Source organism: Carcharodon carcharias, chromosome 13 (genome assembly GCF_017639515.1).
Source record: "Carcharodon carcharias isolate sCarCar2 chromosome 13, sCarCar2.pri, whole genome shotgun sequence".
NCBI classification, from domain to species: Eukaryota; Metazoa; Chordata; class Chondrichthyes; order Lamniformes; family Lamnidae; genus Carcharodon; species Carcharodon carcharias.
In genome coordinates this window covers 30730674-30743739 of record NC_054479.1, presented here as the reverse complement: position 1 = coordinate 30743739, position 13066 = coordinate 30730674, and the positions used below count along the sequence as shown (strand labels likewise).

Below are 13066 nucleotides of genomic sequence, written 5' to 3'. Positions count from 1 at the left end.
AAGATGACATTGTTAGACATCAGCCCATCTTTGGGCTCTAATCCAGATTTTGAGTCAGGATGTACTCCCTTAGCTCCCTTTACTCTCCTTTGGTATCCACATGGCAGTGGAGCTGTTTGCCCATTGCTAGGAAGTTGGCTCTCGAGTGCCAGGACATGTCCACATGCCAATGGGCCTGCACGTGCCATGTCTAGGGGCCAAACCCCTTCCAAGTTCCGCTGAAGCTTTAGGCTGGAGCCAAAGGGACTCATTTTTCATGTGTTGCCACAAAGAGGCACAGCTAAGGACTTGCCAATGAAGAGGCTGTGTACCGACAAGGAAAGGCTTGCACATTTGGCTCTCTTCCTCGCATTGCTTCCAGCCAGTGGTATAAGCTGAAAACAAGAAGCAAACTAGCACAAAAGGGGGAGGCATGCCAACTCTCTTCACCCACACACGAGATGCATCACATGAACCCACTGGAGACACTAGCACACATATCGTGCAGTGTAAAGCTTCAATCCGACCTTCATTGTCTTATTCTGGCTATGTATATAAACATGCTGCTTTAAAAAAAAACATCGTTTTCATATCATCTCAAATTTGAAAGTCACAAATCTGCTTGTTACCCTCATGTTCCCAATTTGTCTCAGCAAAATCTACAAGGTATACTTGTACTCCCAATATGTACAGTGTTATATTTCATTTTCTGTTCAATTCTACTTAACTGATCCAAATCCTTCAGCAAGCTGTTAGCTGCCCCAAATGTTTTCCCTATTTTAGTGTTCCATGCAAATTTAATAGGTTGGATGCAAGAAAAATGTAAATTAAAGTGCATAAAAGACTATTCATGGCTTCAGGTGAATTAATGCATTGTTCTTGGTCTATAGTGTCTTACTGGATTGTGAAAAGTTTCTCCTGTAGCAAAGTAAGATTTTGAAACCAGGCAAAGAAAATGATTAACCTTTGCTATTTGCTTCATATGCAGAACTTTTTAAAAATCTGCTTTTGATTACTTTCTAAATGAAGTCACAGGTTAGCAAGAGTCCACTGAAACCACAATTTGAGGATGTAACAGCTAAGGAATAGATTCATTCAGCTGCTTCTCATCAAGTTCAAGAATATAAAGTCTGATGACGAAGCAAAATTTATGTAGCTGATGATTATTTTTGTAAAATTGTGAATAAGGCAAAAAGGATCAAGAATTATATTTGATATTCTCCAGTAGTACTGTATATGATACCCAAATGAGACAGACCCAAGTACTTGAATTCAACGTATTACCACAAGGACCTGCAATAAAAAATTTTATTTTTAAAACCCAAGAGGAGTGTCAGTGGCTTGCATTTTAAACTAAAATTTTATAATACACGAGCTTAAGATAAACACTAAGAAGTGCTTCCTATCAGTTTCTATATCCCCTAATGAAGCTTCCAACAAGCATGCAAAGTGCTAATTGTATCAGTGTTGAGTGTGACTTCCAATACTGCAAAAGGTATGTTTTGAGGCATTTTCTAGTAGGAGTAAGGAAAGCAGAGGTGGATTTTGCATTTCTTTAAGCTTAAATAAATGCATTTAACTCTCCTCACATTCACCAAGAAATACTGCACTAGGGTAAATTAAAAGGTTATGGAACATAAATTCAGGCATTAGAAAAAGAAGCACCACACTCTAACCAACAAGGAAACAAAATTGATAATAAACAACATACACATGAATCTCTTCATTTTAAAACTACCCATCGGGCAATCAGCCACATTGAAAAAACTTGACCTTCTTCCTATAGTTAACTGCAGATAGAACAGAATTATAGAATCTTACAGCACAAAAAGGGGCCATTCGGCCCATCACGCCTGTCCAGATTTTTAAAAGAGCTGTCCAATTTAGTTCCCTACCCCAGGTACCTCCTCAAAAACTCTGCAAATGAGTCCTTTTGAAGTATATGTGCAATTGCCTTTTGAAAGTACCAATGAAGTCTGCTTCTATCACCATTCCATACCTCTGTGTGAAAAAAACTCTTGCCCTCCCGTTCCTTTGCCTAATTATTTTAAATCTATAATCTCTGATTATGACCCAATTACCGGAAGAAGAGTTTCTCCCTACTTGCTCCATCAAAAACCCTCAATTTTGAACACCTCTTCGTTGTCTTCTAAGGAACAATCCAAGCTTCTCAAATCTCTCCACATAACTAAAGTACCTCACTCCCACCAGTCTGTAGCCTTTCCAAAATCTTCTCACCCTTTGTTATGACCACGACTGGAGTTAATTGCTACACAAACCAAATCCCAGAGGGACACTTGGTTTCTGGGCTGCAACCTTTTTTTTTGTATTATTAACGAGAAGCCAACGCACTGACTTCAGCTGTAAGTGGTCCAGTAACACTTTCAGGTTTTTAAAAATTAAAAGTTTCATTAACAAAAATAAAATAAAACTTAAGCACATATGATTAGAAACATAATTAACGTTAGTCCTACAAAACATTCCCCTGGAACACTCTACTTGGTCAAACCCACAAGTAAACACCTTCCAGGTAAAACTCAGGAGGTCTGGCAGCATCGGCGGAGAAGAGTTGACGTTTCGAGTCCTCAAGACCCTTCCACAGAACTGAGCGAATATAAGGAGAGGGGTGAAATATAAGCTGGTTTAAGGTTGGGGGGGGAAGAGAGAGAGAGAGAAGTTGGGGGGTGGTGGTGTGGTTGTAGGGACAAGCAAGCAGTGATAGGAGCAGATAATCAAAAGATGTCACAGACTAAAGAACAAAAGAACACAGAGGTGTTGAAGGTAGTGATATTATCTAAACGAATGTGCTAATTAAGAATGGATGGTAGGGCACTCAAGGTACAGCTCTGGTGGGGTGGAAAGATTAGCAGGGCATAAAAGATTTAAAAATAATGGAAATAAGTGGGAAGAGAGAAATCTAGATAAATTATTGGAAAAAAAATAAAAGGAAGGGGGAAGAAACAGAAAGGGGTTGGGGATGGAGGAGGGAGTTCAAGATCTAAAGTTGTTGAATTCAATATTCAATCCAGAAGGCTGTAAAGTGCATGGTCGGAAGATGAGGTGCTGTTCCTCCAGTTTGTGTTGGGCTTCACTGGAACAATGCAGCAAGCCAAGGACAGACATGTGGGCAAGAGAGCAGGGTGGAGTGTTAAAATGGCAAGCGACAGGGAGGTTTGGGTCATTCTTGCGGACAGACCGCAGGTGTTCTGTCTCTTTATCCCTTGATATATCTGTTACCACCATCCCTTTAATCCCATATGCTTATATTATTAAAGTAGGGTTTAATGATATTAAACTATTGATTTCTGACTTCTTTACAATGAGCTTTGACAAACATTGAAAAGAAAGATTTTTAAAAAATAAACAGGTGTTAAACCATGTAACAGTTTTTGTGACTTATTCCAAAATGAAAGATGCTATTTAAAGCAAGTTTCTTATGTGTTGAAATGTGTCCAACAAGTACGCAATTGAATTAAGAGGCCTGTTTAATTCAGATTCAAGTCTGAAGCAATAGACACTGAAAAAGATGGTGGAATAGACAAAAAGTGACAGATGGAATTCAGAGTCAATATTACATTTGAAAAAGTAATATTTAAACTTAAATTAAAATTAAACTTAGAGAGATGGATGACAGAAAAGAGCAAAGGGATGAGAGGTCCAGATTTACAAAAAAACTATAAAAACACCAGCTCAAGTAAATAAGGCCATAAAAAGCCAAATAACAAAGAAAATGAAAAAGTGGAAATGTAATGGCAAATCTATATTAGACCTCAGTATAGTTGGAGCAGTGAGTGGAGTTTTGTGCTCCACACAACAGAAAGGATGCTGCAAAGCAGAGCACAGATTCATCAGGATGCTGCATGGTGTGGTGAAGGATGAAAGAACGAACTTGCATTTATATAGCTCATTTTCATGACCTCAGGATTCCCAAAGCACCTCACAGCCAATTAATAAGTTTGAGGTTTCACACCTATGGGCTTGGAAGTCAATTAGCTAAATTGATTAGATGACTGGAGTGTGGTGCAGAATGATGCCAACGGTGCAGATTTAATCCTGGTAGTTCATGGGAGCTGCCTCCTTGCCTTGCCCCATGCTTGATGCAGGGTGGTGCCACTCAAGCCATATAACCACATCTCATTCTAATGGCCAGAGGTGCCTATGGTCCCTCGTGGACTATAGCTAATCACCTATGGGCTAACAGTTGACCAATCATGCCACCTTTAATTTCTCACCTTAGCTACTCAGTCTCCTAATCCCTATCACAGCTGATTATTCCTCCTCTGCATTCCTATTCCCTTAATACAACGCCTGGCTCAAATTCCTCTGCAAAAGCTCACAGCAACTCTACATCCCTCTCTTGGCATCGTCTGAAGGGCCTACTGCAACTTGTCACTGCTTCCTTCAAACTGCAGTTTCAAGTGCCCCAACACCCTCTCTCACCAACTTTATCACCCTGTGCTCACACTCAGGGTTAACCTTGCAAACCTCCTCCCCAATCTGTTCATTCCAACCTCCTGTACCCCCTTCAACTATGTCAGCAATCTCAGTTCTCCTCCACGTCTCTCCAGATTATCCTTTCACTTGTGAACAAGGCACTTCTTAACACAATTTTATTGCAAATGGCTGCATTGATATTTTCGCTTTTACTAAATTTTGACTCTCAAGTGGCAACATCTTGTCCCTTACTGAAGCCTCTCTATCCTGTTATACTTTCCACCATTTTCCCTACCCAAGCTGCCAGTGACAATATGGCCCTTATCATCAATTCATACTACTCTCTTTCTCCCTAATGCTGACAACTTCTCATCTGAGCACTCAGCTTTCCTTTCAAATTAACTGTCACCCCCATGATCCACCCCTAGTTTCTAGTTAAATGAACATATTAAATATTTATCAAACGTCATCAACAGTAACTTCCAATTAATGTACAAGGTATCCTTTCTGAAAAGTAAAAATGGAAGGCAAGAAATTTGAAAAAGTGCAACTTGCAAAATCATTTCAAAATTATCTTCAAATTCCCTTTTAAATGACTTCATCTGCATGAAAGCCAACCATAGTTTAAGGCGGTTCTTTGTGTTTAACCGTGACTGAACAATTACTCAGGAAGGAAAACTATTTAGAAAGTATGTCCTGAAAGTTTATTTGAACTATGCTGTAGCAGACTGCATGTTTCACAAAAGCTCACAAGCAATTTACCCTGAGATTCCTATCTTTCCTAAAGCAATGTGCAGAAAACTGCTTCCAAGTCTGGATTAACTGAAGTGTGAAATCCCAACAATAAACTGGTACCACCCACCTTTGGATAACTCACAAGAAACATTGTTAAAGGTTAGGATTTGGAAGATAGCAATTCTCACAAGCAGCAGTTATTCTGAGCAAGAGTGGGTGTGACAACTACTTGTTTCTGATGAGCTACTGCAACAACAATGGACTTTTGAACAATTTCAGTCTAAATGCATTCAGAACAATTCAAAAATAGGGATGTGGAAATGGCAAACTGACATGGCTGTGGCTGTAGTAGATTAATGGGTGTAAAATGGAAAATGTGAGCCTTCATTCATGCCTTTGCTACATCGGGACTTGACTACTCCAGTGCAATCCGGGCTGGTTTCTCACATTCTACCCTCTATTAAACTTAAGGTCATCCTAAATTCTGGTGCCCGTGTCTTAATTCGCACCAAGTCCTGTTCCTCTATCACCCCTGTACTTACTGAACTACACTGGCTCCTGGTCAAGCAAAATCTTGGCTTTGAAATTCTTATCCCAGTTTTAAAATTCCTCCATGGCCTTGCACCTCCTTACATCTAATCTCCAAGCCCACAACTCTCCAAAATATCTGGTCTCATCTAATCCTCACCTCCTCAGTATCCCTGAGTATAATCGTTTCACCACTAGTGGCTGTGCCTTCAGTTGCCTAGTCCCTAAGCTCAGCATTGCCGCACTACCTCACTTTCCTTAAAACCTACACCTTTAGCCAAGCTTTTGGTCATCTGGCCTAATGCCTCCTTGTGTTGCTTGATGTCAAATTTTGTTTAATAATGCTCTTGTAAAGTGCTTTGGTTTTATTACATTAAAGATACATATAAGCTATTATTGCACATGGAAAATTTACCCTATTAATAATAAAGACATTTCAAAATATGTATCTATCTTCCATTACATTTTTCCATGTTGAATGCATTTGGAAACTTAACAAGCTAGGAGACTTTTAAATCAATTGGATTCTTCAAAAAAAGAGTTGATTCTGAAGCTCAAGTAACAAAATACCACCATAAACCGATGGAGTTAAATATTACATTTTCTAACTTATTGCTGTAGTTTACTATAAAATTTCAGTTTTTTCAAAAATGTCCATCAGTTCTGATACATTTCATTTGTCCCCCATATACTTTTCATGCTTGCTGACAGATTACAAGTCTTTCAAATTATATGCAGTTTGCCAAACACGAAATCTACTACATTGACTCCAAGTTCTATTTCTGCAGCATTAAAAATTCTAAATTTAGAAAATTCTGTACACATGTAAAAGAATGGGTAGAGGTTTTGAAAGGTGCCTTGCTGTTGAACTTCTGATGCAAATGCCAAAAATTAATGTACATAAATAGGGACAGTAACCAAACAAGTCAGTCCCAGGGATGAAAATTATTAAAATGCTGGCAGTCTAAGGGCTAAAGAAAAAGCCAAATTTTTTTTTAAAAATTGTATTGAATGTTAGATTTATTCAACTATTGGTTTTATGCTTTAACTCCATTTTTTAGTTGACATTTTTTCTGCCAAAATTGCTTGACACCAATATCAGAGCCAGTACCAGAACAGAAACTGGACACAATTGTGAATTTAAATGAAAGATCAATTTACTGGTCGAAGTTTGTCATCATGGACATAACAGTGATCTAGGGATGTTCCTGAGATTTTTAAAAAGCTTGAAAAGTGGGAATGTGTTTTCAGTAAGGAATTACAAATCAGAAAACAATGGAGATACCCTATAGTTAGAATGCGGAAACTGTTGCCATAATCAGTTGCTTGATGAAGAAAAATGTTAAAAAGCATAAGCCAACATCAAAAAAAGCAGGTTTGGCTCAAGTGGAGAACACCACCAACACAAACTTGAGTCCGTTTCAGTGCTGCACTATTTTTTACTGGAGAAACCATGGAGTGGTAGGATTTATGTGCAAGTGCAGGCAGTAAAAGAAGGACATAAGAAGAAATCAAACCAGATACATAAGTGAAGCTGTTGCCACACACTGTCTAATACCAAATGGATTGTCAGTGGCCTGGTTGCAAGAACCTTCCCTTGTGTCAGTTTGGCTCAGTTATTAGCATTCTTGCTACAAGGTCAGAAGGTTGTAGATTAAAGCCCCACTCCAGGATTTGCGCACATAATTTAAGAGACAGCAGTAAATTACTGGGAATGCATTGCCAGGAGTGCTGTCCTTTTGATGTTAAGAGTGACAATCTGCCTATTCAGGCAGACTGCAAAAAGATGCAAAAATTCTACTGACATCCTGACCATCAGGGCACCCTCAAACAATACCAAAAATCGATAAACTGGTCTCATCCTTTCATTACTATTTGTGGAACCTTGTGTGGAAAATGGCTGTTTTTCTTTCTATATAAAGGCCACTGCACTTCAAAGTAATTCACTGCATGCAAATCACTTCATGATGTTTTGAAAGGTGATAAATTGTTAAACAAGTGCAAGTCTTTTTTTTTTAATTTGTTTTCAGTAGAGTGGGGTGTCAGAAGTTAAGAACACATTTACAAGTGGCTTTATTAAAACACCTAACCCAATGAACACAAACTATTGGACACCCCAAAATGGACACGTTACCCTACTGAAAAAAAAAGTTTTAAAAAAAAGACCTGCACTTGTTTAACAATTTATTACCTTTCAAAACAATAGACAAGACTGGTTGCACTACAATTATAAACCACATGTGCAAACATGTTCTTTTTGTGGTCTACAATGTGCCTCCGCTTATAGGTACTAACATTGCATTTGTCCTGTGTATATAAGCTCAGTTAATGAAATATTCAGTAAGACCCCAACAGGAGATGGTCAATGGAACCCCAACTATGGAACTAGTAATTTAATCCACAAACTAAAAGATTATAATTCTAGCAAACACCTTAAGGATCACTGTAAAATGAAAGATCTTTAAAAACTAAAATTTTGGGTGGAGGCTTAGTTTGATTATGGAAACATCAGGCAACAAAGTTCTCAATTTATAAAAGATTTAGCAATCAAACATCACAACCTCCAACACCAAAACCTTTTTTCTCAGTCATCTACAAAAGTCACCAGAAATTTCTTTTTAGAGACTTTAAACTACCTTATGAAATTTAATTTTAATCATGATCAGTATTTTGGACCTCACCAGAGGTCAGGTGTTGGTAATGCATTTCTAGATGGGTGAGAAAGTAAATGATATAAAAATGTGCTTTAAAAATCTGCCATTGGGATTAGGCAGCTGATTTTAGCAATAAATGTACTGAGCTGGCCAGTGTGCATGCCTTTTGTGGTGTTCCATTCAAAAACAGTGCTTAGGATAGTTATAGGGACTGACTTTTCAATTTCAATTTAAAAGGATGGTGGCTAATGGATAGTGCTCTGAGAGATGGAATTACATAAATATAAAAGCATCTATAGACATGGAGACAAAGTCTGAAGGAAGCTGGAAACGTGAAAAAGAATTCCATAAATGTACCCAAAAGAAAAGGGCACATTTTGCACAGTTTGCAAAATATGCAATCCAAAGTATTTCCTGTTTTGTGGACAAATAGCCACAAGAAAGTAGTTATTTTCCATTTTCAATAGCATTTAAAACATTTTATTGGCTTCAACTATGCACAACACAGATTGCACCAGCTCATTGCACCATATATAGACAGTTTTCAGGAAAGGTTGCTAAATTTGAGGCAGTTTGGCCATTTTTAACTCACGTAGCAGAGACCAAATATGGAACCTCACATCTGTTAAGCGTCAACTTAGTCTTGTATCATTTGTTTCTTTAAAAAAGCTTTCATAGCCTTTAAATGGAACATCAGACTCTGGTCAAATTGCAAGATTATAGGAAGAATATTTCTGATCCAGAGTTAATTAAGGTAAAAATTTCTAAGTTTTTGTCAAGCTATCTAGAAAGATAGTCATTCGGTCATTGGAAAAACAGTTTGTTCCCTCACTTTGTTGTGGGTCATAATGCATTTTAACTGAACTATTCTAAATTCATACATATTCTTGATTTCTGAATCGTCATCAATACTGCCAGGTGTACTTTCGTTGCTGATGTAGCTTCTTAGTTTAGACATTAAATTATTTGACTTCAATCTAGCTGAACAAAGCTCCTTTGTTAACTGGATTTTATCATAATTTTTGATTATTTTAAAATTTGGTTTCATCTTCAAAAGCATACAAGGAAGAGGCTTTTTTTCCCTGCTAGAGACAGCTTTCCTCTAGATGATGTACAATGATATTCTTCATACTGGAGTAACTGATAAAGTTGCATGACAAATATTATATATCAAATGTGGCAGCCTAATGAATTGAAGCATACCAAATTGAGGAAAATAAGCTAATAGCAGACAAAGAGAGTCCAACAGTAAATCTCAGTGGGGGCAGGATGGGGAAGGGGGTGGAGAAGAAGAAGGGAAATGTAAAATAGAGAAAGCCCTTCCTTAGATGAGGATCTAGAGCATGTCCACCTAATTAAGACTTAAAGTCTGTAAGATCCAGCTGCAGCAGCTCAAGAAGGCAGATCACCACCACCTTCTCAAAGGCAATTAGGGAGGGCAATAAATGCTGCCCTTGCCAGCAACCCTCACATACCATGAAAGAATTTAAAAAAACATTTTGCAACATTAAGGACTGTTTTCATGCTTTCATCAAAGACCACTTCAGTTTATTTAAGTCCTTCATGGCGCTGAAGGAAGATACCAAAGTAAAGCAAACCCATTTTAGATATCAAATGTATATATTACAATATTGTCTTGTACTTTGTAATATTTTGCCTTGCACCTTTTATTTCCTCTACAGTATTTAAATGTAAATACCGTAGTTTAACCTGTACAAATCTAATTTGTACAGTGATATTTGTCATGTTGGAATACTTCATAACAGCACAGAAAATTCATAACCAGACCTCCTGTTGCTTGCCATTTCAACACACCATCCTGCTCTCATGCCCACATGTCCATCCTTGGCCTACTGCAATGTTCCAGTGAAGCCCAATGCAAACTGGAGGAACAACACCTCGTCTTCTGGTTAGGCACTTTAGTGCCTTCCGGACTTAACATTGGGTTCAGCAACTTCAGACTAAGAACTCTCTCCTCTATCTACTTTATTATCCCCTTTTTCAAAATTCATTTTTATTTTTTATCCATTTATTCATTGTTTTATCCCCCTTTTTTATCCCATTTTCGATTCCTTTTCTCCCACCACCACCATCCCCTTCCCCGACCCAAGGGCCGTCTGTTACTTGTTCATGTTATTCTTTCGAGTGCTTACCCTTGTCCTGCTATTATCACATTCTTCTTTCTTACCTTAATGCCACTATCAGCACCTTTTTTAGCCTTTACCACTACCATTAACACTCCCTTTGTCCTTCTGTTCATGACATCTTTGTCAATCTCTCCTTTGCCCCCACCTATTGCTGGCCTTCTACTCAGCTTCACCTGCGCCACCCCCCTTACACGGTATAAATTTCATCACATTTCTACTTCTCTGTAGCTCTGAAGAAGGGTCATATGGACTTGAAATGTCAACTCTGTTTCTCTCTCCACAGATGCTATCTGCTGTTTCTTGCTCCATAGATGCTGCCAGACCTGCTGAGTTTTTCCAGCACTTTCTGTTTTTGTTTCAGATTTCCAGCATCCGCAGTATTTTGATTTTAGCACAGAAAATTTAGTATGCAGCTTACTAGGAAAATGGCTAATCATCCGATGTATGCTACATTTACAAGGAGTTGAGCACCACTGCTCACAGGAAGTGGCTTTAAACAGTTAAGAGAAATCACTTTGAAGAGCCTGAATCATAAGAACCCAGTCTACATGGCTCAGTGCCACATTTTATGCAACACTGACCCATTGGGGAGAAGGCTATATTTGAAACAGATTCTTGCAGTTGATGTAGCAAAATAGTTTGGAAGGGATTAGTTGTAGAAAACTACATGAAACTTATTGCAAAATGACTGTACTCTAAGTTTCCTCTCAAAGAGAAAAGTGCAGCCAAGTGGCTAGTGCAGCAGATACTGACCGTTAAAAAGCAAACTCTAAAATAAAGCAGATAAGTCAAGAAATGGTAGATAATAAAATAGAGAAAGAGAGAGATCATTTTGAAACAATTACTCAGTAGGTAGGTTACTGAAAGGAGTAAAATTAAAAATCTGGGTGTGCTCAGTCAGTCACTGAAAGCACCCAAGCAATACAAAGGTTGCCATCAATGGAAATAAGGCTAGAGGATGCAATGAAGGCATTCAAGTAGTCATTATTTCCATTCTGCTCTATGGCAGCTTGCTCAATGTTGAAGACAAAAGAAATTAGTCAAGTGGCATACAGTCACTTCTCAGTTCTGCACATTAGCAAAACAATGCTGGGCCATTTGAAAAAAAAAATTCCTGTAAACAAACCAGTGTCTATAACAGGTCAAGTTGTAAAGCCAAAAAAACTGAGTTACTTTATATAATTCAATTACAAGATAGCTCAACAATCTTTCAAAAGAGAAAATTTGACTTAGAATGTTGAGTGATATAACTAAGGATTGTTCCATTCTTTTAGTATCGCGCAGTAACCATGGCTACAAATGGCTAAACTTTGGCCAAGTAACACATCTGGTATAAATAAGATTATTTTCAATCAATATTTAACTATTGCTAGGCAACAATTCTGGTGATTCTTCTCCCCTACCCAAATCAAAGCGTTCTATCTTTTGGCTTCCAGATTAAGGTCTTTATACTTTATACTATAAGGTCTTTATACTTGTAACATATGCTGCAAGTAACAAAAAATTATCAAAGCATAATTTTTGAATACACCATGAATTGCATCTTACTGTATAAGATTTCTTTATATTGCAAATATTTGAAATAGTATTGAACAAATCTTAACATTTACGAGTACTATAAAGTTTTATTACTAATTTATTGCTTTGTCAACAATCATACAGTTTAATGTTTTCATATCAGTCTTACCTTCTTGTGTTTTTTTGCCATCCATTTGTCCCAGTTGTTCAACATGTCCAGCCATTTGGATTCCCGTTGTCGCAATACTTCAGGGGGTACTTCGTGTTGCCTAGAAACAATAATTTGTAGATTACTTTTAAGACTGGAAATTCAGTAATAAGATTGAAAACACTGCCAGATGAACACTCATTTTTTGAAGATTCTAACTGGTGACAGCTGCTTAGACTTTGCAAGATTAGGAAACTTTCTGAAAAACCAGACACAGTGATACTATAAAAAAAACTAGAAAATGCAGAAGTCTGAAGCTATAAAACAACATCATTGATTCATAAGAGATTGCACTCAAATTTCACAAAGCACTTCATATGTAACGAAGTAGCACTAAAGTGCAGCGTCTTATATAGGCACACATGGCAGCAATCTTACAAAAAGCTAGATCCCACGAGCAGTAACAAGGTGAAATGAAATAAAGCATAATCCGCTTTCGATGTCTTTAGTTGAAGGAAAATAGTGGGACACAGCCAGCTCAGCTTTGAATTGTGCCATGGATCTTTTAATAGTGGCCTGAACAGGCAAATGATGCCAGTTTTCTCCGAAGAAAAGCAGCGCCAACGGTGTTACCCTCCCTCAGTACTGCACCCAGGGAGGAAGTAGAGAGAATTTCCTTAAAAAAAAACGCAAGATTTGAAAAGTAAACATACAGCATCATTATTTAAAAAGCTATCTTATCTACATGCCAGTAAAAGTAATTTACCTCCAATTGCCTAGACATCTATTAATATCAGACTTCCCCTTTTCAAGCGGCTCCTCCATAACACATCATCTATTGGTTTGGGCCACAATTCAGGTTTGTTGAAATGTCATAGAATTTACTGCATAAGAGACTGTTATTTGGTCCATCATGTCCATGT

General features: G+C 37.8%; 1 protein-coding gene across 1 annotated transcript in view; it reads right to left on the bottom strand.

Moving 5' to 3' along the window:
* tbc1d10ab (TBC1 domain family, member 10Ab) overlaps positions 1-13066 on the bottom strand; it is a 63610-nt gene that overhangs the window by 35444 nt on the left and 15100 nt on the right. Inside the window, exon 2 of the mRNA XM_041202066.1 lies at positions 12165-12264. Coding sequence (XP_041058000.1) covers positions 12165-12264 — 100 coding nt within the window. The remainder of the gene's footprint in view (positions 1-12164; positions 12265-13066) is intronic.